The sequence below is a fragment of the Manis pentadactyla genome, chromosome 3 (genome assembly GCF_030020395.1).
Source record: "Manis pentadactyla isolate mManPen7 chromosome 3, mManPen7.hap1, whole genome shotgun sequence".
NCBI lineage: Eukaryota > Metazoa > Chordata > Mammalia > Pholidota > Manidae > Manis > Manis pentadactyla.
This window is the reverse complement of record NC_080021.1, coordinates 135876249-135900584: the sequence shown is the minus strand read 5'-3', so window position 1 is coordinate 135900584 and position 24336 is coordinate 135876249. Positions and strand designations below refer to the sequence as shown.

Sequence of the window (24336 nt, the reverse complement as noted above, 5' to 3'; positions counted from 1 at the left end):
GTCTGGTGTGTGCAGACATGCACACCCGCGGGCCCAGCGGTGCTACCACAGAGTGTGTGTCTAGCCACAGATTTGTGTAGGCTAAGCACGTGAATTGTTTTGGCAGTTATGGAGTTTTCTGCGTTTACCTGTGTTACCCAAAACGGAGCCAGTGCATCTTTCAGCTTTTGCTCCCCCATGTAGAAAAAAGGTCAGGGAGCTTGCCTGGGCTCTGCGCTCAGTCACCAGTCGCAGGACATGCTCTGGTTAGGCGGGTGACCTGTGTTTCCAGAATGCCGGCAGATGGCGTCACATAGGCCTTTGTTTCCTGTGGGGAAGAATCAAGTCCCTCAGAGCAGTTTTTTTACAGAAACTGACACCCAATCAAAACGTCACCACCCTTCAAATGCCAGGAGCATAGCTCTGTGCCTGCTCCCTGACGGTGGCCAGCTGGTGGGACATGAGGTCAGAGAGCCTGGTCTTGAAGATGAGAGGGGCTGTTTGGCTTCACTCCCACTGGGAACTACAGAATTGCCCTCATTTACCTGTGCACCAGGGTCCTGCTCCAGCCCAGCTCCCAGAGGGTGGGAGAATTAAAACTTAAGCTTCCTAAACTTTGCTGGGCTATCACCTCGGCTCACTGTGGAAAGGTATCTCCGTTAAGACTGGCGAACGTTCTCTGCCCTCCCCGATCTTTGAGCTTGTTGCAGGCGTTTGGAGGACTGTCCTGTCTGTGGACCTAGTGCTGCGGCTGAGGGGCTTTGATGTCCCACAGTCCTGCCCCTTCTATTGATTACATGTGTTTCAGCTAAAGACCTTCCTGGGTTTCCACTGGCTGTGAGTACATTGCTTCATCCCCTGTAGCTTTTTGTACTTTGGGAGTCTCTCATCCTGCCGTATTAACCATAACGTGGGAAGGGGCCAAATCAGAAGTCACATGCCAAGGGATACTGAACTACTGCGTGGGGTCAGAACCCCCTGGGGAGACTTGGAGCGGGCCTGGAATCATGCTTTGTGTATGTGTCTGAGAAAACCCCTGGTGCCAAGCCAGCTGCTTCTGGTGGTGCGCTCTTCCTTTTGGGGTCACCCCTTCCAGAGCTGCAGGGACCCCTGCTGGTCCCCCAGATGTGTTGTGGAGGTAGGCTCTCTGCAGGTGCAGGGGAGCCATTCCAGGCCCCATGGTCTGTGGGGCCTCTTGGCCTATCAGAAGGTCTGTCCCTTTGGGACCAGGGAGGGCTGCTGTCCCCAGGGAAGTAAGGTGGGTCCTACTGCACTGGTTTGAGATGTGCCTTTCTGGTGTGTTCTTGGTTAAGTAATTCTGCCATCCAGAGGTGTTTCTATTGAGGCAGAAGTTGCAGGGTGAACTCTGGAGATGTTTTCCGCTGTCCCTTGGGGAACCAATAGAAGATGGCAGTGACCACCATTGGGTGTTCAAGGGGACTGGTTAGAAGAGCCTGTGTTCCACCAGCAGACTTTCTGCTCTGTAGGTCTGTCCAAGGCACATTTCAGTAGCACAGAGGCTGTTTTTATAACTAGTAATGGGTGTCATTTAGGAATACTCACTTAAACCAGTCAGTAAATGCATAACTGAATAAAGTCAAATCTGTAGTTGTTGCTCCTTCCGTGCCTTTATTCTGTGGTAAAATAGCCTCAGTGCTGACCTGATAGGATGTGATGTCCTGAAGGATCCCTAGATGTCCCTACTAGCTGGGGATGGGCACATGGACGCGTGTGTAACATGTTCGGTCTCTCCTGCAATTGTGCCAAGTGCTAGAACACTAGAGGTCACGTTAGAGCGGCTGTACCAATGGACCTTCCAAAGAGATTTCAGGTGGAAACTACAGTCTGGGGAAGGTACCGCCAGCACCAGCCAGCAGACAGCAAGGAAGAGCCTCAGCCCATCCACTCCTAGCCTCTGGGCAGTCTTCATCTGGGCCGCGGTGGGGAAGCAACGCCTGTGCAGGTACCGGGCTTGGCACAGCTGAGGGGTCAGCCCTGTGTGTCCTCACTTCACCCCTCCTCTCATACCTTTGCTCCTCTTTCTGGGGCACCTGTTGATTTGGGTCTACATGTGTGTGGTCCCTCCCCATTGGTCAGTGATGCTGCAGGTTAGAGAGATTTACTGGAGGTACAGGTCCATAACTCAGGGTTTCCTCCTTGAAAATGAAGTAACTAACTTAATTCTATGACATTGCAATGAATAAGCTTAACCTGCTTAATATATGCCTTACATCGAAAAGACCATTTGGGAAATACCTGAGATTTAGAAATAATGAGCTTTACATTGAGTCTTTGGCAAGATGCAGCAAATTGCAATACTGTTACTTTGTATTTATTATGTGCCATTTTGGAAATGAGAATAGAATATGAATTGTATAATGGCTCTACCTACAGAAACGAGGGCATCGCTTCCAGGGACGTGCCCCTGCTTTGTCTTCCAAGTCCTGACATCCATGCTGCTTTGTTCTCAGGGTGCACATTTGAAAAACAGGGTTTTCAGTTGTATTTGAAACATGATCATGTCAGATAATTGCTGGACAGTGTTTTCACAAAGTGGATTCTTGACGGGAAAATAGATATAGACAACCACTAAAACCAACTTTTTTCCCCATTTTTTCCTTCCTTGCAGTATAGGTTGATCTCATAGAGTAGCTAGTGCTAGGATACCAGAGGACAAAGCTGATAAATACAAATGAAGTTCTCTGACAGATTTTATAAGTGACAGAATCTGAGACCATATACTCTGAGAATTATAAGTGGGGCAGAAATGGTATGAGGGGTGAGGTTTAAGCAAATTAACAGATGAGTTAGCACTGAAGCTCTACTTGGGTATTAGTAATTTTCCCTGTAAACCGTACTCCATGGCTTGTAGTGCCTTCTTTGGCTCATCAGTGTTATGTGAGCTAAAGGCACTTGTTTGGAAGATGTAAACATCCTCATGCTTTAGTGGAGAGAGGTTGGAACAATTTTGCTTTCAATTCTGATCAACTGACAGTCTTTGAATTGACAGAAGCCATGCTAAGATAAAGCACATACTGTTTCAGTGTGGTAATACAGACCTCTGCAAAGAGGAGCTGGACAAGCAGACCATGCTGTGATTCTTAATGGCTGGCAGGAACTGCTTGATACAATTCTGGTTTTGTTATGCACCTGGAGAGGAGTGGGAGAAATCCTGTACACATAGCATTTCAGGCAATAATTTGGAAGAAAAAATATTTTTAACAATAATTACAACAGTTTTCTCCTGAAACTGGAAATTCTTGTTGGCATATTTGAAAAGTCTGCCCCAATGTTGTATCCTGTGGGCACTCGGTAACTGGAGCTAACAGTGTGACCAAGTCGAGGACCAGTTGGAACACTTTAAAGATCTAAGCAGTAGTAAATCTCTAAGGAATTCCCTTAATACTGACAATTTGCTGTTTTTAAGTGAATCCCTTTGACGACAGACTCAGGTAGTGTTTGTTAAAGAAATTGCTGCATGGCCCAGCTTGTTTGTCAATAAAATAAGGGCAACTCCCAGTCCTTCATTCTCCCAGACTCACCTCCTACCAAGCGCTTTCAGATGCTTCACATGGAAAACAGGCCTGAGAAACTGCAGGCCTCAGGGAGAGGCCCTGTGACCTTGGTCACGGTGAGTGTACTTGAATACAAAGGATTGTACAGATACTTGTTTTAAATAAATCTCTCCAGATTTTTGCTATCTAGTAATTGAGATGTCTTTAAGAATCTCTGGTGTGTTTTAAGGGTTTCTTTATGGAGATGCACATATCCTCAAAGCTTAAACTCCTTTAAGCTCAAGGGCATTTGGAATCTTCCCATGACCTTGCTTGCTTTTACAAGATCTAACTCTGATTCTTCAGAAGGACATTTAAAAAATAATTCAGTTACTTGAAAGTATGAATGTAAAATCTTTTGATTTAATTTTTTGAAGTCATAATTCATAAAGATTTATCTGCTAGGTCCTATTTGGTTTGATCTTTGCCTATGGAAAAGAAAATCCTACATTCTAAATAAATTCCTATGAGTAGCTACCCTTAAAAAGACAGGACTCAGAGTAGAGGGTATGGGACGGTCTTTCATCCCTATGAAGGTGTTTAATTTTTCTGTAAAGAGCTCTCCTTACTCCCTGTTTAGCTATAGGCCATAAAATAAAATATGTACATATACTTGCCCTTAACAAGTGTGTCATCACTCTCAGCAGATGTCAGAATAGTGGGGATTTTTCCTTAACATGGGGAGAACAGTAGTTTTCCAGATGTCACCATGCCTGGTGAACTGAGAGATGGAGGCAAGCTGTCTCTGTGGGCGCCACATCTGACCGAGACACTGGCTTGAGGTCAGTGGGGACATGCAGGGGTGCTTTGGAGCTCTGATCACCTTCCAGCCTGGCCACCTACTCGCCTTAGCCGTCCGTGCCCCAGGTGGCACTGCCGATTCAGTCCTTAGCAGGTCACACATTCTGAACGTGCCACTTGCAGAAAGTGGCAACATCTGTGAAACTTCCATTTGAAGCCAGTGTGCTTCTGTTTAGTGTGAACATCACAGAGGTAGGAGGTCTCCTCAGCCTAAGAGTGAACATGAAAATTATAGAGAACTTGGTGGCATTTTGGAGTCTCACCAAGATGACCTTAGGGCAGGGTTGTAGTTTGGTTATGGATAACTGTTTTATGAAGTTTCAGGAATAATACATTTTTTTTCGGTCCAACTTTCAGTCTTTATTGTGATTCTCTTTTTTTTTTAAATGGATTTTCTTATTTTCCTTTATCAACCTCTATTTTAAGAATTCTTTCTGAAGTCATACTTTAATCGAAAGGTGTTATGAATTCACTGACAGAAAAAGATAGGCCATGCAAATAACCATGAAAAGTATTTTTGTCTTTGGCACCTAAAAGTCATCGAAAATATCCCCACATTCCATTATAAAGGGTGTGCAGGGTTTTATTGTTGAAGATTATGGTATAAAAACATGTCTTGGGTACCAAAGCCCAATGAATTCAGGTGTTTTCCAGGAAGTTTAACTTGCATTTTTCCCCTGGGATATCCACTTTTCTTTCTTGCTTCTCTTTCTTTGAAGTAAATAAAGCATAACCTTCATTCTGGGCACAGTTTTCTAGAACATTGCTGATGGCTCAGAAAAGGGCATTTTAAGAATTCACCCCCCTTCAGCTGCTCTCTGCACACTTCCCGACACTCCTGGAGATGGAAAGTGCTTAGTCCTGAGAACTGCCAATACTGTAAGTGATTTATCTAAATAGGGGAGCCCATTCCCTGGCAGAACAAGCTAATAACTTCCTAAGACTTTATCTGGCTTCACTTGCTTGAGACCCCATTTACAAAATGTGGCCAAGAGTGTGATGATGTGGAGGGGAGCATGGGCGACCCAGACACATACAAACACATGGTGCTCTTCAGGTGAAAGTTGCTCAGTGTGGGAGATGCTTTTAATGTGAGAACCTCCTGTCTATCCATCCATACCCCATGTAAAGCAAGTTCTCTGCCACTTAGTCCTGTACTCCTAGATGTAAAGCTGTCTGTACTGCCCTGACATAGGAGAAGGGACAAAAGTTTCCTGAAGAATAAAGTGTATTCAAGCAAGGTGAAAAAACATTGATTTCTCTCCTACCAAAAGTGATGGTATAACTCAAACTCACTGGGAAGCTAGATTCCGTCAGCTTTGCCTGACAGGGCAGATAGGAATGAGCCCGGCTGGAGAGCAGCAGGGGAACATTCTGTCTCCCGAAGCTGCAGTTTAGCATCCATCCGGCTGTGGGCTCTTCTATGCTGTGGTTTCCAGGCAACTTGAGTAAATCTGAATATAAACATATACACATACTGCCCTCTTCCTCACCCAAAAAAAAAAAAAGAATTAAATAATAGCCCACAACTCTTGATAAGTGAAGTGAACAAATCCAGGCCACTAACTAGCTATTTAGAGAGTTTAGTGGCTAAACCTAGGAAATAAAGACAAAGCAACTGTAACTAACTCCTAATGTTGCAAAATGGAACAGTATGAGCAAGCCATGGGTGTCTGTCTCCCAGGTCCCCCGCATGGGAAGGGATCTCATGGAAATGGTTTGTGTGGTTAAGGTAGATTTATTTTTGCGTACTTTTGATTAGTTCTGCATTAAGATTGTTGGAAGTTGTAGATCTTGGTGCTGCCAGCAGCAGGCGCTCTGCCTGTGAGAGGAGTATGAGACAGGTTCCAGAACATTGCCTCTATTGTTCAGGCTCAGATGCCTTTCCCTGTAGCCGCCCTGAGGACTCATTACAGAGGCCAGGTTAATTCTGGGTGGGCTGGTGTGCGTCAGTGCCTCCACTGCTACCACTGCCACCAGGAGCGGTCCCAGGATCAGCGTGGCTTAGTGTTGCTATGGGGGCTTGGGACCTGGAGACAACCTTACTGGGTTATCGTCACCAAGGTGAGGCAAGTTTAGTAAGGTTGCCAGTAAATTTGCAGTCTCAGTGATCTTGTTAGACCAGGGTCTGTCTAGATTCATGGGGAGAACTACCCCATTCTAGTTTGAAAGAAGGGTTATTGTGGAGCTAAAGGGTGGGCAGAATTCAGATGGAACACCTGTGGGTCTGTGTTTGATGCCTTTAAATATTTAATCATGTAATGCCAGGTGGGTTGGGGGTGATCAGCCTTGATGCTTCTGGAGTCTGCATCTGGAGCAACGTGGATCAGTTGGTAATGGTCTATGTAAAAGTAATATTGTAGGGATAAAAAATAAGATCTACGAGAAAAGTGTTTAAGAATTGTATTTGTTCCGTCTAGTAACAGCAATGTCTGGGTCTCTGGGGGTGAGTGGGCGCCATTACTGTGAAGAACAATGGTCTGTGATGGCAAACTAAATTTGTTGTTTGTGTCTCTAGACAAGTTATGAAGTGCCTCTTGCTCAAAGCTCTCCTGTAATGAGGAAGCCATACATACTGCCATCTTTACATTTGTTCCTGTATTTAAAGGAGATGTTACCCTTTTTTTTCACAGCACAAAAATGAAATGACTTAAATTGCATTGACAAGTTAAGAATTATATTTTTGCAAATAATAAATCAACAGTAATACATGCACCTGCAGTAGAAATGCTTGATGAGTCCATGCATTTTTACATGGCTGAGTGGTCACTGTGGCCTCCCTGAAAATAGGGACCCAGTGTTAAGCCCTATGCTGCCATCAAAGCAGTGTTTCACTTAAATACTACTTCTCTCAAAAGCTCAGGGCTACAGACAGAAACAGCTTGGTTTGCTGACTGACTTATTGCTGTTAGAGACATCATGTTCGTTTATTGTCATTCATTCGTTTTTCATGTTACTAATAATAAGAAATCATTAAAATAGCCACCGGTGTTACTGTAAAGAACAATGGTCTGTGATGCCAAACTAAATGAGATGGCTCACATTTTTTACTCTTCAGAGTTTGTAAAAACAGTTTTCAGGATATTTTTATAGTTACTGCTGATTGATGTGTTTCCTTTTCCCATAAAACTAAAGCATGTTAAAGATGCTATTTTTTAATATATATATATATTTTTTTTTTATTAAGGTATCATTGACATACATTCTTATGAAGTTTTCATATAAAAAACAATGTGGTTACTACATTGACCCATATTATTGAGTCCCCCCCCGTATCCCATTGCAGTCACTGTCCATGAGTGTAGTAAGATGCCACAGAGTCACTACTGTCTTCTCTGTGCTACACTGTCTTCCCCGTGACTTCCCCCACACTATGTGTGCCACTCATAATCCCCTTCAATTCCCTTCTCCCTCCCTCCCCACCCACCCTCCCTCACCCCTCCCCTTTGGTAACTGCTAGTCCCTTCTTGGAGTCTCTGAGTCTGCTGCTGTTTTGTTCCTTCAGTTTTGCTTCGTTATTACACTCCACAAATGAGTGAAATCATTTGGTACTTGTCTCTCTCTGCCTGGCTTATTTCACTGAGCATAATACCCTCTAGTCCATCCATGTTGTTGCAAATGATAGGATTTGTTTCTTATGGCTGAATAGTATTCCATTGTGTGTGTGTGTACATGTATCACCTCTTCTTTATCCATTCATCTACTGATGGACACTTAAGTTGCTTCCATATCTTGGCTATTGTAAATAGTGCTACAGTAAACACAGGGGTGCATCTGTCTTTTTGAATCTGAGAACTTGTATTCTTTGGGTAAATTCCTAGGAGTGGAATTCCCAGGTCAAATGGTATTTCTATTTTTAGTTTTTTGATGAACCTCTATATTGCTTTCCACAATGGTTGAACTAGCTTACATTCCCACCAGCAATGTAGGAGGGTTCCCCTTTCTCTGCATCCTTGCCAGCATTTGTTGTTCTTAGTCTTTTCGATGTTAACCATCCTGACTGGTGTGAGATGATATTGTGGTTTTAATTTGCATTTCCCTGATAATTAGCGATGTGGAGCATCTTTTCATGTGCCTGTTGGCCGTCTGAATTTCTTCTTTGGCGAAGTGTCTGTTCATATCCTCCGCCCATTTTTTTGATAGGGTTATTTGCTCTTTGGTTGTTGAGGCATGTGAGTTCTTTATATATTTTTGGATGTTCACCCCTTGTCAGATGTCATTTACAAATATATTCTCCCATACTGTAGAATGCCTTTTTGTTCTTCTGATGGTGTCCTTTGCTGTACAGAAGCTTTTTAGCTTGATATAGTCCCATTTGTTCATTTTTGCTTTTGTTTCCCTTGCCAGAAGAGATGTGTTCAGGAAAAAGTTGCTCATGTTTGTATTCAGGAGATTTTTGCCTGTGTTGTCTTCTAAAAGTTTTATGGTTTCATGACTTACATTCAGGTCTTTGATCCACTTCGAGTTTACTTTTGTATTAAAAATGCTATTTTAATTTAATTCTGGAACTAGAATAAGGATAGCCTCCAGGACATGCAGGAACTAGCAGAGCACAGCACAGGCCTTGCCCCCGGCCTCATGCGTGAGTAGCAGGGAGTGGCAGATGGGTAGTGTTCCTGCAGTGCCAGAGGGCCTCAGGAGAGGGGCAAGCACAGGGTCAGGGGACTTGGAGGCCATGGCTGGCTTCCTCAGAGGGCTCGGCTCCCCATGGGCTTGCACCCACCTTGATAGGCACAGCTGCCCATACAGAATCAAGCAGCCACTGCATTCCTGCTCTTTGTAAAATGTAATGTGTAGCGTCTTTATTCTGTGTTTTAATTTTCCCCTTTAGAATTCTGTTGCTACCAGGAATGATGCTGAGAACTAGAGATGAAGGCTGGATGTTATGGTACACAAGTCTGCTAATAAAATGGGTGATCAAACACAAAGCCAAGGTTAGCTTCCAGCCTCTGACCATCATAAAGCCACATGATAAGCACCTATTTCTAAAGAAAAAATGGCAAGTCCTGGGTCCACGTGTTTCATCTTGGGCTGCTTCCCACTGCCTGAGGCTCTGTGTTTTCCAGTTTTCCCCCAGAAACTCTGTCCTTCCCTGGGAGAACTCTCTTCTCTCCTTTACTTCCTTCTGGGTAGGGGCTCTGAGGGACGCTCCTGGTGATGGCACATGTTCAGTTCCCTCTGGGATGTGTGCCCCCGGAGGTGGGTTCCTGCACAACAGGCCACCTGGCTCAACCTCCTGTGCTTGCAGGGGGGCAGGGGAGCTTCATTTAGAGTGATCCTAGTTCCTCTCATGCCAGTTCAGCTTCACAGACAGTAATGACAGCAAGAGCCACAGACATGAGAGACAAGCTCTGAGGAATGGTTGGAAAAAAATGCTTTTCTAATGCAAGACATGGTAAAGAATTGCACTTGATTCTTCTATGAAGAGTGTGCCTGGAAAGAAATGGCTGGGTAATTGTTTCCCTTTGTAAGACAAAACAGTGTGAACTTTAGAAAACATCATAGGCAGGCAGTTCCGTGACAGTCTCTGCACCATGGGAAACAGAGTGATGGCGTGACCACTCCGCCTCCTAACCTGTCCTTGCACTACGTAGGATTTTGTCAGACTTCCCAAGCCCTGTGCCAGTTAGGAATTCAGTCAGGTTTAACACACGTGAGTGAAACATTTGGGAGCAAGGAAGATCCCTTTAGCAGCAGTAATGTGCCCTTTGAACTGGGTAGGAAATGGCCTCATGAGAAAGATTGATTTATGTGAGAAAAAATAGAACATGAGAAACTTCAGAAATAATAATCTTTTAAATCAATTCTGTAGTAATGTAAAATCTGATACAGATTGTAATTGCCATGCTGCGTATTCAGCATCCTTGGGTGTATGTGGGGGGTAAGGTGGGGGGTGGGGAGTGTCACTTTAAAAAACTACAATAAGCCAGACTGTGGTCTCACCATATGTGTTGAATTGAACACAACTCTTCTGCATTTAATGAAGACTTTAGCCTTTAGGGGTAAATAAAACATCACTAAACAGGGATGGCCTGAATATTTTTTACTGGCTGTAATAATTAAAGCCATGAAAAAGGTGGTGGGGTTATGGTACTTATTAACTTGAATGACTCTTAGATTTGATCAAGACGTGGTTGCCCATGGCATTCGGTTTCATGTTTGTCCTTTGTTTCCTTGACGTCCTCTGCCCTGCCTCTGTGGCGCTATAAAGGCAGTGAAGCAGACCCAGAAGGGCTTACAGACCTCCTCCTCTGCTTGATTCTTGTCCTAGCCCCACCTGATGTGTGTGTTCTTGTACTGAGGGGAGGGCCCTGCAGGGAATCTTAAGATTTCTCCAGCAGGAAACTGAGCTAGCAGAGTGCAAGTGTATCTGAGAACTTTTAGAGATGCTTTTTGTTCCCCTCACATGTTGAGCCAAACATTAAGCAGCAGTGAGGTTGATTATAAGAGAAACGTGGAACCCAGATGTATTAGTTTCCTATGGCTGCTGTAACAAATTACTACAAATTCAGTGACTTAAAACGCAGATTTATTATCTACAGTTTCTGGAGGTCAGTCTCACTTGGCTAAAGGCAAGATGTCAACAGGCCTTTGTTCCTTTCTGGAGGATCTAGAGGAGAATCCATTTCCTCACCTTTCCTACTTTTTAGAGGTCTCTGTAGTCCTTGGCTCGAGGCCCCTTCCTCCGTCTTCAAAGCTAGCAAGGCTGGGGCTGTGCTTTCTCTCACACTGCTCTCTCTCTGCTTCTCTCTTTTCTGCCTGCCTTTTTCACTTAAAAGGACCTTGTGATTGCATTGGGCCTGCTTGGGTAATCCAGGATCATCTCTCCATTTTTAGGTCAGCTGATGAACAACCTGAATTCCCCTTTGCCATGTAACCTAACATATTAACAGGTTCCAGGGATTAGGACGTGGCTGTTAGCCTGCTTCCCACACGAGAGGATGTTAATAAAGGGTAGTGACTTGGAAGTTCATAGGGTAGGATAGAGGACAAATACAGGGTGTAGTATTAGAAGTGGGTCTTTATAGTTTCTTAGAATTTCTCATAACTACTATCAGGAAAGGTACACATTTATTTACCTGTACATATATACACACACACATATGTATACCCCCACACACACATACTACAACACAGTAGAAATGTGAAAGTCGTATTTTTAGCTGAAGTGAAGTTTATTTTATTGTCATATCTAATGTCAACTACTGAATACAGAGTGTTAAGTGTGACATACAAATAATTTATTATTTTAGTTTGGGGGAAATTGGCATTTCTCTATTCAAAAGAATGATCCAATTATCATAGTTTTATTGACTTAAGAATAATTGAGTTAGTCATGTTTTGTCTTGTGATTTCTTTGTGCTATAGTTTTTATTAACACTTAACTTCATAGGCAAACCTCCAATAAATGATGCTCTATTCTTAACACAAACGTTCATTTTTGTGCTCACATCTGTAACATTGTTTATGGTAGCTGTAATCGCTGTGTACCTGCTCTTGTGTGTTAGTGGCTTGACTTTTCTGTGTCCCCTTTCCTCAGTCATCGCAGGATTGTGGCAGTAGTGTGCCGCTGTCTCCAAGGCCGTGGAAGTGTGTGGGTCTCTAAGAGAAAAGCACCACCTGCATTTGCTAAAACGAGGTTAAGTGTCAGCAGCTTCTTGGTAGAAAATGTCCCTGAAGTAGATATGCCATTACCTGTAACGGCTTTCTTCACCTGTGAAATTAATGGTGTAAGGCTTTTTTTCAAAGTGATTTATCCTTGAATTTCTCTTTTAAAGTTAATACTATTTTAACAAATTTTCATCATTTAGTTGCTAAAAAAAAAACAGTGCTAATGGACACAAGATTGAAACTTTGATCTTGCTACAAGACATGTCACATTCATTCAAAATAGGCTGTGCTGGGGCTGGGGCGGTTGGCGGAGAAGGCATTCCAGTCCCGGTCTGCAGGGAGCTCAAATGTCGGAGCACTTGCAAGCCGCGCTCTAAACATTGTTAGGTGGTAGAAGAGAACTACCTACATGGAAAGCCTGAGAAAAAAACCCAAAAAGCAAAAATTGTTTCTGGAAAGGTTTTTGAAAAGTGGTTTGGAGGGAGGGAGGATGGAGGGACGGAGGGACGGCAGGGCGTTTCGGGCAGAGACTGGTATTAGCAGTTCATACCAGTTTGCCTGCAGAAAGGGACTGGTTGAGCAGAGGATTGGCCCTGGAGTTGAGCTACTGGAGGACACGCACTTTGTGCTACAGGTCACTGGCGCCGACGGAGGGGGGCGGGGGGAGGACGACCAGGCCCGGACCAGAGCTGTGCGCGGTGGCGCGCACCTGGCCTGGCCGTGGTCCTGGCAGCGGCGCGGGCCGGACATCAGGGCGGGAGAGCGGAGCGCTGCTTAGGGTTGCTTGGTAGGGTCCCCGGTGGCACTGCGCACCCGCCGCTTCTCTGCCCAGCTGGTCTTTAATTGGAAGGCTTGGTGGGGGGTGGGAGCGGGCATTATAAATTCACGCCCAGAACCGAAGCGGGTCTCCAGACAGCAAGGATGCCCACGCCGTTTCGCAACCCCACGAGAGCGCGGAAACCGCGGAGCTGGGCCCAAGGTCACCAAGTGAGCAGCGGGTGGGTGAGACCAGGTGGCCGGTGACTCGCCCTCAGAAGGCGCCCCAGTGCCTGTTCTTTGTGCTCGGAGAAAAGGATGCTTGTTCTCCAAGAGGGCGAGTGTTCATCGCCTGTTCCAGGCAACACCCGGGGACCCTGGCCCGCCACCCCTCCGCGCAGACGGTGAGGCGCGCGCCCTGGGCGCTGGCGCGGCGCGGACTTGAGCCGGGGCCTCGCGGCTGGTGCGGGCGGGGCGGCCAGCTGGGGCACAGGGGCGATGCCCTGGAGCGCGCCTGGCGGAGCCCGGGATGCCGGTGCCCTGGCGTTGCTCGCTCCTCCGGGTCGTAACGCGCTGCCCCGCACGTCGCATTTGGGTCCTTTCTTGCTTTCAGAAATGGGCGCGCTCCGCGGCAGGCGTCCGTGGGGTTCTCCTGCCCTTCAACTTGGTGGCGCGGTTGAGAGAAGGGAGAGAGACCTGTGGGTTTAGGGGCACCTACCTGGAGGAGTCTTTCAAAGGGGCACCGGCCCTGTTCTGCGGGGCGGCGCCGTGGCTCCGCGTTCTGCTTAAGAGGAAAGGATTCCCAGATGAGGTTTCTTTGAAGAAAATAGTGAACCTAATTCCATGGGGTGGGTCTGTTGATTTGATTTACAGAAAGGGAAATGGTAATTATAAAAACAGTTCGAATAAGCAGTATCGGGATCAATGAGGAATGAAATCTCTGGTGTTGGTGAGAACCCGTGTTCAGTAGTGATATTCTCATGACAGTGTGTGGTTTTTGCCTTAAGTCTTGCTCTCTACCTTTCACTTGGAAGCAAAATTGCAGATCAGTTGGGGCTGACTTTGCCTTTTAAAAGTTAACTCTTTAAGAAGTTTGTTTCAGTGATGAGACTAACCTCAGCTTGGGGGGTTGTTAGGTATTTACTTTTACAGGAACATAATGGTACATTTTGTAAAACTTATTGTCTCACATTGCAGAGTATTTATGTTGTTTATTATCTGGAGGTAGATATCAGTGTATTTTTCCAACTGAAAAATTCTTTTTTTTTTTAAAGAAATGTATGGATGATTTCACTGTTCATATATATTTGAAAACATGCAAAAAGTTTATTAATGCTCGTAACATTTAAAGGGAAGTGTTTTGTCTTGCATACAAAGAGACTGACTTAGCTCAGAAAGACTTTAAAGCCGTGTTAAGACTTAGGTCTTGACTGAGTGGGGAATTTTCGTGGAGTTAGTTTTTTTGGGAATGTATTTTTACTGAAGAAGCTTCTTCCCTATGTTCTCATTTGCTGGTCATGCTTACTTCATATGCAGAACAACTGTTTGGGAGTCTTTTTTTTTTTTATTTCCCAGGCACCTGATTTTCTTAGTTTAAGCATTTTAGAATGTCATCTTGTTTTCAGAGCCTTCAAGTTTTTAAGCTAGGTAGACATATTAGCATTCGAAAGTGTTTGCATTTGGTTTTAATTGTTTCCTTGTACTTCCTTTAACTTGAAATTAGTTGATTTTCTTGTTAAAAGAGATTAACATTTTAAGTTGTTACAATGAAACTAAATTGTTCACATATGTGTCATACTAATATTTGGAGGGGCAAACTTAGCAGCTCAACAAAAATAGCATCTTGTAACAAAATAAGATACTAAATTAGTTTTCCATAATGTGAACAGTTCTTTCTTTCATTTAAAAAGAGACATTAATAGAGCATATCCTGGTGATTGCATGGAATGGGATTGAAAACAGTACTTACCTGAAACTGTGAAAAAATTAAAATCTACTTTTGAAAAAAAACCATATTGAAAGAAAACATGAGTCATATAACCTATCTTGTGCAGTGTTTTGCTGTTTTTATTATTTTTCTACCCCACTCAGTAGTTTACTGCCTATGTATTTTTTGAGTTTTTTGTTTCATCATTTGCATAAAACTTCTAAGTTGTTCCATAATTCTTCTAAAATGGATGCAGATTGCATTAAAGATCGAACCAGTACTGGAAAATAAAGTATGAAAAGGCTTTTTTGTTTTGGTAATTTATTTTTCTAAACACATATTTTATGGTTATAATATTACTCATCCTGAAAATACCAGCATACGTTTAAAACTAGAATGAAGGGTGTAATACCCAGAACTGTGAATGGACTATATTACAAGTTTCTAGGGAAAAGAAGTCTGACCACGTCCCTTCCTCATGGTTCCTCGTTTGGGACCATATTATCTTTTTGGTTTTGTTGTGAAGTACGTCTTGAACAAATGCCTGTCTTTGGGTTATTCCCAAGGAATAAATTTCCCCATAATCCTTGAATAGTTATTGTAATTGACAGTAGTTACAATTTTTTATTTCTGTGTAGGAATCTGTGGTGGTGAGCTTCATCTACCTGAGTTGCTGTAAGATGGCCTCTAGTGCTGTCAGAAGTGTTCTGGTCGTTCCCGGTGAAGATAACCGGCATACGGCATTAAGGGTGTCCTTGCACCCAGGAAACTGATCTGGCCTTTGGTGGTTTTCTCCTTTGGACCCGCAGGTTAGCCATTCAGCTGATAATTGTGTGAAAGAATAGTAGCCTCCACCTGTACTAATTAAGAATTACGGAGAGATGCCCTGGGCCGTTTGTTTCCCCCTTATTCACATAATATATGAAATGTAAGAAAGCAGCACTCCCATCTCTCTACATCTTGCATGTTTCCACCAGATGACCCAGGAACATTTGGAGACACCACACTTAGAAGATGAGAGAGATGAATTTGCGATGTTGGTGAGATTCTATTTGAAGTGGAGTTACTCTTTTGAAACTTTTTTTTTTTTTAATGTGTTGGTTGTAGCCCATGTGGTCTGGTGTTTTTCCACAGAAATGCTAATATCCTTGTGAAACGGGATTTACGCTAGAGGTTGAACTTTTTCTCTGAAGTGCAACGTGCAATGAAAGTCTCCCCATTCTGTAAATTAGAGGAGAAATTGCTACATCTCTGATTGCCTTTGTTCTCAAAGCCACTTGACTTGCAGGCTGTGTTGGGACTGGTTCGCACGTCGTTTAACTGCTGAGGCTGAAACTTCTCATTAGAGTAATTACCGGGTGTGAGAAGACCGACGGGCGGGGTGGGGGCCGCGGGCAAGGCTGGGCCCGGGCGCGCGCGGTGGGAACCTGGCCGCGACTGGCGGCGCGGGGCGGGGCGGGGCGGCCTCTGCGGAATTGGCCGGCGGGACGGGGAGGCGGGAGCGGCTTCTGCGGGGATTGGCCCTCGGGGCGTGGTGGGCGGGGAGACCTCTGCGGGGATTGGCCCAAGGGACGGGGCGGGGGCGGGTTTGGCTTTCTGGGGATTGGCCGGCGGGGCGGGGCGGGGCGGCCTCTGCGGGGATTGGCCTGCGGGACGGGGTGGGCGGGGCGCTCTCCTCGAGCTCTGCGCGTCCGGGCCGGCGGGGACTCCCCGGGTCTGCCCGCGTCCGACGGATTCTCAGTAAGTAAGACGCGTTCGTCCTGTGGCTCTTCTCCCTTCTGCGGCGCTGGCCGCCCCGCGGGTGTCCTTAGACAGTCACAGGGGTTTCCTCGCCGCCTTCCAAATCCCTCCTCGGTTCCTCCTCGGAGCCTCGTCGCTGCAGCGAGAGCGTGTTAGGAACGAGCCAGGCTTGGCTCACATGCTCGTTGGGCCCCGTAATCGTGGCCTTGCCCGCAGGTAGCAGCGTTGTGGAGCTCACAGCCCCACAGCGCTGGTGGACCAGCTGCCTTCGGAGACCCTAGAGGTGCTCCTGCCGGCGGCGCCCCTGCCCAGAGGTCCGTGCGCGGGAGTGGTGTGGGTGCGGCGTTGGAATCGCGCTGTTCAATGTGATGCTGACCTGCACGGGAAGACCGGCCCGATGGTGCTTTCAGTGAGCGCCGGGAAGCCGGTTGAAAGACCCATAGGAGAAGCAACAGAGATGGTTGCCTCGGGTCGGAGCTGCCTGTACTAATGGCCACCTGGTGCCCGGCCAGGGCCCCGCTCTTCCCTGTCGGGTGTGTGCGGACCCAGCAGGCTTCTGGCCCTGGCCTCGGCCCAGCACACGCTCTTGGACCGGGTCGCACACCGAATCCCCGACTTCTAACCACACGCAGGGAAACAAGCTGAGTGTCAAACTTGGACTGTAAAGAATTGTTTTGGGTTGTCCTCTGGCGATCAGCCAGGTCATGTTTTGTTTTTTAACGTTCTGCGAGAAGACCGTGTTGTGAAACCAGCAGAAATGTGGCCCTCAACCTGTAGGGTTCGCATTTAGTCACTTAAAAACTGTGTCTCCACGTTTTTCACGGATCGTGATCTCTGGTTTTTCAAGTTTATTTGTTTTAAAAAAGTCAGGCTTCATTTTGGAATAGAATGTGTAGCGTGTGTGATTGGTATGTTGTAACTTTGAGGTAGTAAAAGTAAAGTAGCAGAAATCGTTAAAATGTAGAGAGTAAATACATTTCTAAGAGTTTTTTTTTCATTTCTACTTTTAATATATAAGCAGAATTTCTCGAAACCTATATAAAGAAAACTGTTTCATTCCTACTTTTTTTTAAAAGATAAATTCCAAGTTAATTTATATAGATAAGCTGGGATATACAGACGAGAAGGAAAATGTGGTTTTCCATAGACTGTTTTCCATTCAAAGTGGTAAACATCAGAAAACAGAAATGTTAACATTTCCAGTAATTTCCAAAAGTTCTGTTCTGTTAAAGTGTATTGTTCTGATAAAATAATATGGAGTTTTTCTTACAATGAGCACATTATACATATGAAAAGGAAGGTTTAAAAAGAATAGGAATGCTAAAACATAACTATAATTTCTGTGAAGTTTATTTAGGAGGCTATTAAGAGTAACTTGCATGTGCTTGAGATTTTAATTTGCTACTAGAAAGCACATTATATGTTTATCATGTTCATGCCAACACCTGGGAAAAGGTGTTGGGAGACTTTGATTTACTAGGATTTCAGATACAGAAATTAGCATTTTAGGATTTTAGATACAGAAAAAATTTAAGATCCCTGGTTAGTTAAGTCTATTTGCATCTTTGAAGATGTACTACTTAACATTCGTTGACTTTCAAGTACCTGAATTTCACATGAGACAGTATTTCCGTGGTTTCTTTAAACAAGACCGCATTCCAGATTCTCTGCTCCCGTCTCAGCTTCAGGCTGCTCCGGGCCACAACCCACACTGGAGCTGGAGCTCACAGTAGACATTAAGAATGTAAAGTCTAAACTCTCCCAGCAGTAGAGTGGGCGGTTTGCCCTAAAAGGCATAAACTTCTATGTTTACCATTTTTGTAACACTCCCTATTTCAGTCTCCTTGTTTAGTTGGGAATAGTTTCTGTCATGATGGGTAGTATGTCCATTTTTGAGTTATTCAGCCACTTACACATTACATAGCATGCAACTTTGGGTGAACATCTGGCACATCCATGTGGTTTCATTGTTCTGTTTGCCATTCACCTGTTTGTTTCTCCTCACGATCATATGCATCCACAAGACAGCTATTTCTCTTTCATGCACAATGCTGGCCAGTAAAACTTGGATTCTTTCTGATGAGCTGTTATTGAGGTGGGAGAGATACAAGGAGGGAGCTAAAAATGAAGTAAAGTGTGTGGAACTTGTTCTCTGCTTTTCTGTCTCTGGAAGTTCTTAAGACCATGTTTTTTTCCAAGAATACAAATTCCTGTTAATTGTCGAAGTGACTCTTAAGAAGTTAGTCCTTTACTCAGTTCCTCACAACTTTTCAAAGTTAATCTCGGATATAAAATGTCTGGACTGGAATCCAAAAGTGTACAGAATTTGAGTGAAATATGACTCTTGTGCTTTATATACACTAAATCAATCTGTGAAAGAACGTAAGAACGCCAGATAGCAAATTGTACAGTACTCTCAACACATTTTTATAAAGTAAAAACAACTATATTCTTTATTTTCTCAGCAATTTCATGAAGCTTGACTCCTCACCTCTCCCAGCTCCGCTCCCCACAATTCATTAGTTACGGTTGGCTATACATATACTTAAGGATATGTTTGTCAGTTTTTTTGACAGAAACCACAACAAATTGTAGACATGTGGCAAAAATTTATGCTTAGTTTGGATTTGGTAGAAAACACAGAAAGATTATTAGAAAATAAAACCTAATCAAAAGATATTTGTGTTGTTTTGACACTGCATCTGTGAAGGAGAAGGGACGGTTACTGGGAGTGATGGAATGTTAGTATTTTAGACCCGAATAAACACTCAAGAGTGAAATTCGTTTATAAGTTATCTTCCCTGATTAAAAATACATTGAGGTGTATGTCAATGCCCTCAGTCATTTGTCTAAGCTGAGAGCTACAGAGATTGACTTGGTTTTTCCTCCTGTTTCTTGTATTTTTCTCACCATGCAACTCTTGTTAGTATCATTGTTTCTGACATGCTTTTGTGGCCAACTTGTTTTTTTGGTGGTTGGTTTGGTAATTTGAAAAAACTTCATCTTTAATAGCAAATGTTAATAGAGACTATGAGAAGCAAAGGGACAGCTTGCTCTTGGAGATACTATTGAGTTTTTGCAGTTAGAACAAAATGGGTTGTTACAGCTGTTCTCATGCAATCTAAGTTTTTATCAGCTCTTAAAAAGCATTTGCAGAAACATTTCATGGATTACAATTGAGGAGGCATTTCAGTTATTTTACCATTAGCTTTTAAAATCATCCACATCCATTATTGTACAGAAAATGTTTATAAAACTTTAAAAATTGATAATTGTGTGTGCATTTTGTGAATGTTTGTTTAGAAGTGAGAGTCATTTTTGCCTGAATTTTCATGTGTAGCTGTATAATTTTTTTTTAACAGATTTACTTAATTCGCTGAATTGTTGGTTGACATTGACAGTCACTCTTGCCATCAAAATCACTGTATTACTCCATCTTACTCTGTTGGACAGTAGGTCCTTTCCTGAAATTTGATAAATAATTGAGTATCAGGCATGGGGTGGGTGGCACATGAAATGAGCAAGATTGCATTCCAGTCCTTAAGGAGTCTCCTTAAAAATGTATATTCTTTTATAGAAGTGAAAGTATGATTTTGCTTGAACTCAGTTATTTTTTTGTTTAAACTTAAAAAGAGGATCCTATTTTTGTCCTTAAGATACTGAGAAGCTATTTTTAGGAAAAGCTTAGTTTTTTTTCCGAGATGCTAATCACTTGTAATTTAGAGAAAAAGGCTCCAGATTGAATGTTCCTAAGGAATGCATATTTGTGCTCATGAACATCTTAATTTTGTGGATGTTATGGATCGCTTTTTATCAGGAATATAGAGCTACGTGAGGTGAATTCAGCCAAATGCTATGAAGAAGAGTCTTAACATCGGTACAATTATTTACTAAAAGGATTACATTTGTAATAAGTATTCCTACATACTGTCTGATTTTGACATATTGGAGCTAATACAGGAAGTTAGAGGAAGATGGGAAGAAGTTCTGGGTTTGAGTGAAATTACAATTACTATTTCTCCCTTGGAAAAATCTCTGAAAATATTTGACAGCTCACTCACATTGTAAGTGACAACAAAAACCTGAGTGTACAGCCGTCCGATACAGTGCTCCGTATATATTTGCAAAACATTTGAAAAAGTAAAAAGCCTTCTGGTGTTTGAGCATTGCTTGCACAGAACCGATGTCTTACGTTGAGTGATATTAGCGTCCCTCTTGATGTAGACATATTGAAATCAGAACTTTGGAGATGTTACTTTCAAATATTGTTGTATTTTTAAGACCAAGAATAGAGAGATGCTGATAGGCTTCTTGGTGTGCAGTAGTGCTAAGGAGCCTGTAACTCAATGGACTTGCTTTATAAAAAACCCTGATTTCTGATTTGCTAGCTCAGCACTTCATTAGGCCATGTGCTTTAGTCATTTACACATTTCAGTGCTCAGATTAAACTTCAGTATTGAATTTCTTCATAAAGTAGGTCTTCTCTCCATTAAGTAAATTATTAGGAAATATTTTTAACATTTAAGAAAAATAATTAAGGTTAAACTGGAGGCAAGAAAAAATACAGGTAGCTCATGTAACTTGGAGAAAAAGTTGTTGACAGACAAGGAGTTAATTTCTTTTTGTGTCTTCATAAATTATTTACACAAATTCAACCATGATCTAATTCTATTCTTAACTGCTCCCCTCCTTCACACACATCGTAATAACATTTGCTGCCATCGTACCATACATATCACAGAAACATTCTGATCTCAATCTTTTTAATTGCTGTGTAGTACTCCATTGTGTGGTTATGTACTGTAGCCACAGTTTTGACACACAAAAGCAGCTAACATTTTTCACAGTAAGTATTCATTCATATGCTGGACTTCAGTAGGAGGTCATAAATTAGTATGCAGCTAGAATTTGGAATTAGAAAATAATACTGTTTATGTAAAAATAGAAACTCCAGTTTGACAATATATACTCTTATTCAAGATAAATGCATCAATTTCAAATACAATATTGTTAGGAAAGAGTATTAATTCTAAGGACATGAAAAGAAGCAGATTTCTATTTTTAAAAACCTGGAATTGTAAAAAAGTTAGAGGCATGCTCTGATACTTTCAAGTGTCCAAATTCTTTAGAAATCCTTAAACAATCCCTGCGTTGAGCATGCCACTGTTGTCATGGCAGGGAGAATGGACTGAGTCACGCAGGAATTTATTGTTTCTTTTTCATGAGCAATAATTTTCTTCGGAAGAAAAAAAAACCTGACAAACATATCCTTAAGTATATACATAGAATTCAGCTCAGAATGGTCTCCCTTTGGCCCCTTTCCTTATTGCTTTGGCAGGTTCCAGGGTACAGGGTGAGGACATGAAGATCCCAAGCATCTCTTGTAAAATACTTCGGAATTTTCAGTGAGTGTTTACAAATACTTATTTCCAAAATGTGTAATAACATAAACCATTAGTTCACACATGGTTATAAGAATTGACAGGAGACTTGTATTTTATATGGTTTATTAAATAATATGCGTTGTGTCAGGACACATATAAGTTGGCTAATACTTTCACAAAAGTTGGGGAAATGTTAGCACATGGCAATTTGCCCTTATAATCTGGAATATGAGAATGATTTATGCCAGTACATTATTTCAGATGCCATTTGCTAATGATGCATCTGTTTTTGTCTCTGTGCTATCCCTTTTGGAAGCACCATGACCAAACCATGGCTTAAAAGTACAATCGTCTTTTTAAATTTTACCTGTTAGAATTGTTACCCAAAAATACAGTAAATGTGCAGTTTTTTCCCTGTGTGAAATAGATTATATGAATATTTGATTTTTCTAAAATTTGAATGCAGACATATTCCCTAAAGATGTTTGATAATCCAAAATCATTATGTGGGATAAACTTGTGCCTTTGGATTGATTTCCTTATTTTGAGGTAAATTATTTTCACTTTTAATTGCTTTATTTGGTGACTTTTATTTGTTGGCAAATCAAATTTGTGTATTTGTGTTGCCACAGTAATATTAACTAGATTTCTTAAATTCAGCAATTCTTTAAAATGTATGAAGTTTTTGCTTCAACATGTTAACGATGGGTTTTCTTTTGTGAGTTTTTTAGTATGTTTTCAGTAGTAATTAGTTTGCCAGTTGTGTTTTTCCTCTGTGTAAGTTACTAGTTTAGATTTAAAATAGTTTAATCATACCATGGTGTCCTAGCTGACAATAACTCTTGGCAGACACTTTTGTACATGTGATCAGATAGTTTGTTTTTGTCACTTCAGAATGCTCATCATTAAGAAGGTGACAGATCTTACCCTAACAGTGATGTCGAGACCATGGTTCTGGCCAGTGTTTGGGGAAGGCAGGGTCAGCCACCCCAAGGTTCTGATACTCTCAAGATCTTGTGTGTCTTTTTTGGGTTGTGAGGAAGGAGAACGCTTTGAGAACTCATCGATTATATCTTAATTTTACCCTGTTTTCAAAAGTCACCATATGAAAATAAATACAACTTAAACATTTTTTATTTTGTTCTATTTTGGTTCAGAGTCACGTCTGAAAGGTGACTTGGCTTAAAGTTCTGTTTGCATCCTGTAGTCAGAGTTCCTTGTCACCCTGAAGGAGAAAGCTGAATGGGAAGTTTTGCCTTCGCACCTCTGGACAGGGTGCACCCGAGAGTGTGTGGTCATCGTGTTTTGTGGGAAGTAGAGGTAGTCTGTTAGACTCTGGGGAAATCTTATGAAAAAAGACTTTATATTTACTGGTTTACCTTTTGAATCCAAGGGCCAAAGGAGAGCTGTCTCTGTGGTGCCCCTGCGCAAGGAAGTCTGTGGCTTTCAGGGTCGGGCCTCTTCAGTTCTTGTCTGAACCCTCCTTGTGTTGAATTTCAGCCAGCAAGTCTCCAGCATACAGGAGAATTTGAGATTTTTCTGCCTCCCCCATTTCTTCTGTTTTTGTTAAGTGTAAACAGTTCCTGCCGTAGTAACATAGACAAATATAGCAGAGAATGCTTTTCTGGAAGAAGAATGCTCCCTAAGCATTTTTTAACCATTTTTGGGAAGAATTGATCTTTCTGTGTATTTCAGACAGACTGAAAGAGAGGGAGGGTGTTGCTGTAAATTGAAGTGACATCATGTGTATTGCCCCATTGATCCGCTTTTAGTCTCTAGCCAGGATAAAAGGAAATGGCATCAGGGAGGAAGCAGGCTTCATTTAGGCACAGATCCCAGAGTGATAATGGGGTAATAACAGAACTCACGCCACTGTCGTCGGTGGCTGCATTAGTCCCAGGCTCATTCCCAGTCCAGGAGCCTTCCCAAGGTTCCCTTCGTGTGCGCCTGCAGGCCAGCGGCTGCGCGGGGAGGTGCTCTCCGCAGCCTTTGGAGGGGTGCTGGCAGCGGGGCTCCGGCATTCCTGTGTCCTCACGTCGGCCCTCCTTGTGGACGGTATGTAAGTAGTGAGATGCGCCTGTGACATTTTCTGAACTGGGAGGTGAGCTGGCCTCTTCGGCATCCAGCTAAGGAGAAGTCGTGGAGGGCCTCTGTTGTGTGGGTGGTCCTCGGGGGCCAGGCGTGTGAGTGATGCCCCTGTGACAGCAAGAGGCTTCTGGGAGTCAGGGTCTATTCTCGCTGTGCAGCTTGTAGATTAGGGGGGTGGGTTTGGAAAATTTATGCTTTCTTTCCAAGAGCCTGGGTAGAAAGAAACTCTTTGGAACTGTTCAAAGCTGTGCCATTTGCCTCCACTCTTAAGCTGACTGGTAAAAATACCAGGTAGGCTGGCTTTCTCTGTGCATTTCTGGGTAGTTAGCAACCAGGGGTCCTCCATGCTTAAAGCAAGAATAGAGACTTCTAAGTCCTTAGCAAATAGCACCAGTACCAACCGAGCCCCTTCAGCATTTTACTTCTGTAGTTGAGTTTTACATTGTTGCAAAGTTCTCTATTTCACATACCCACATGGCTTTGGCACCCCATAGTC

At 43.1% G+C, this 24336-nt stretch overlaps 1 protein-coding gene across 13 annotated transcripts in view; it reads left to right on the top strand.

The window, feature by feature from the left end:
• AOPEP (aminopeptidase O (putative)) overlaps positions 1 to 24336 on the top strand; it is a 375534-nt gene that overhangs the window by 326534 nt on the left and 24664 nt on the right. For 2 of the 13 annotated variants that reach the window (XM_036904364.2, XM_057498500.1), the window contains exon 15: positions 15267 to 15437. The exons of the other annotated variants lie outside the window; for them this stretch is intronic. In XM_036904364.2, coding sequence (XP_036760259.2) covers positions 15267 to 15401 — 135 coding nt within the window. In that variant the 3' untranslated portion in view covers positions 15402 to 15437. Of the gene's footprint in view, positions 1 to 15266; positions 15438 to 24336 lie in introns of those variants that run through there. 13 annotated transcript variants of the gene reach the window in all.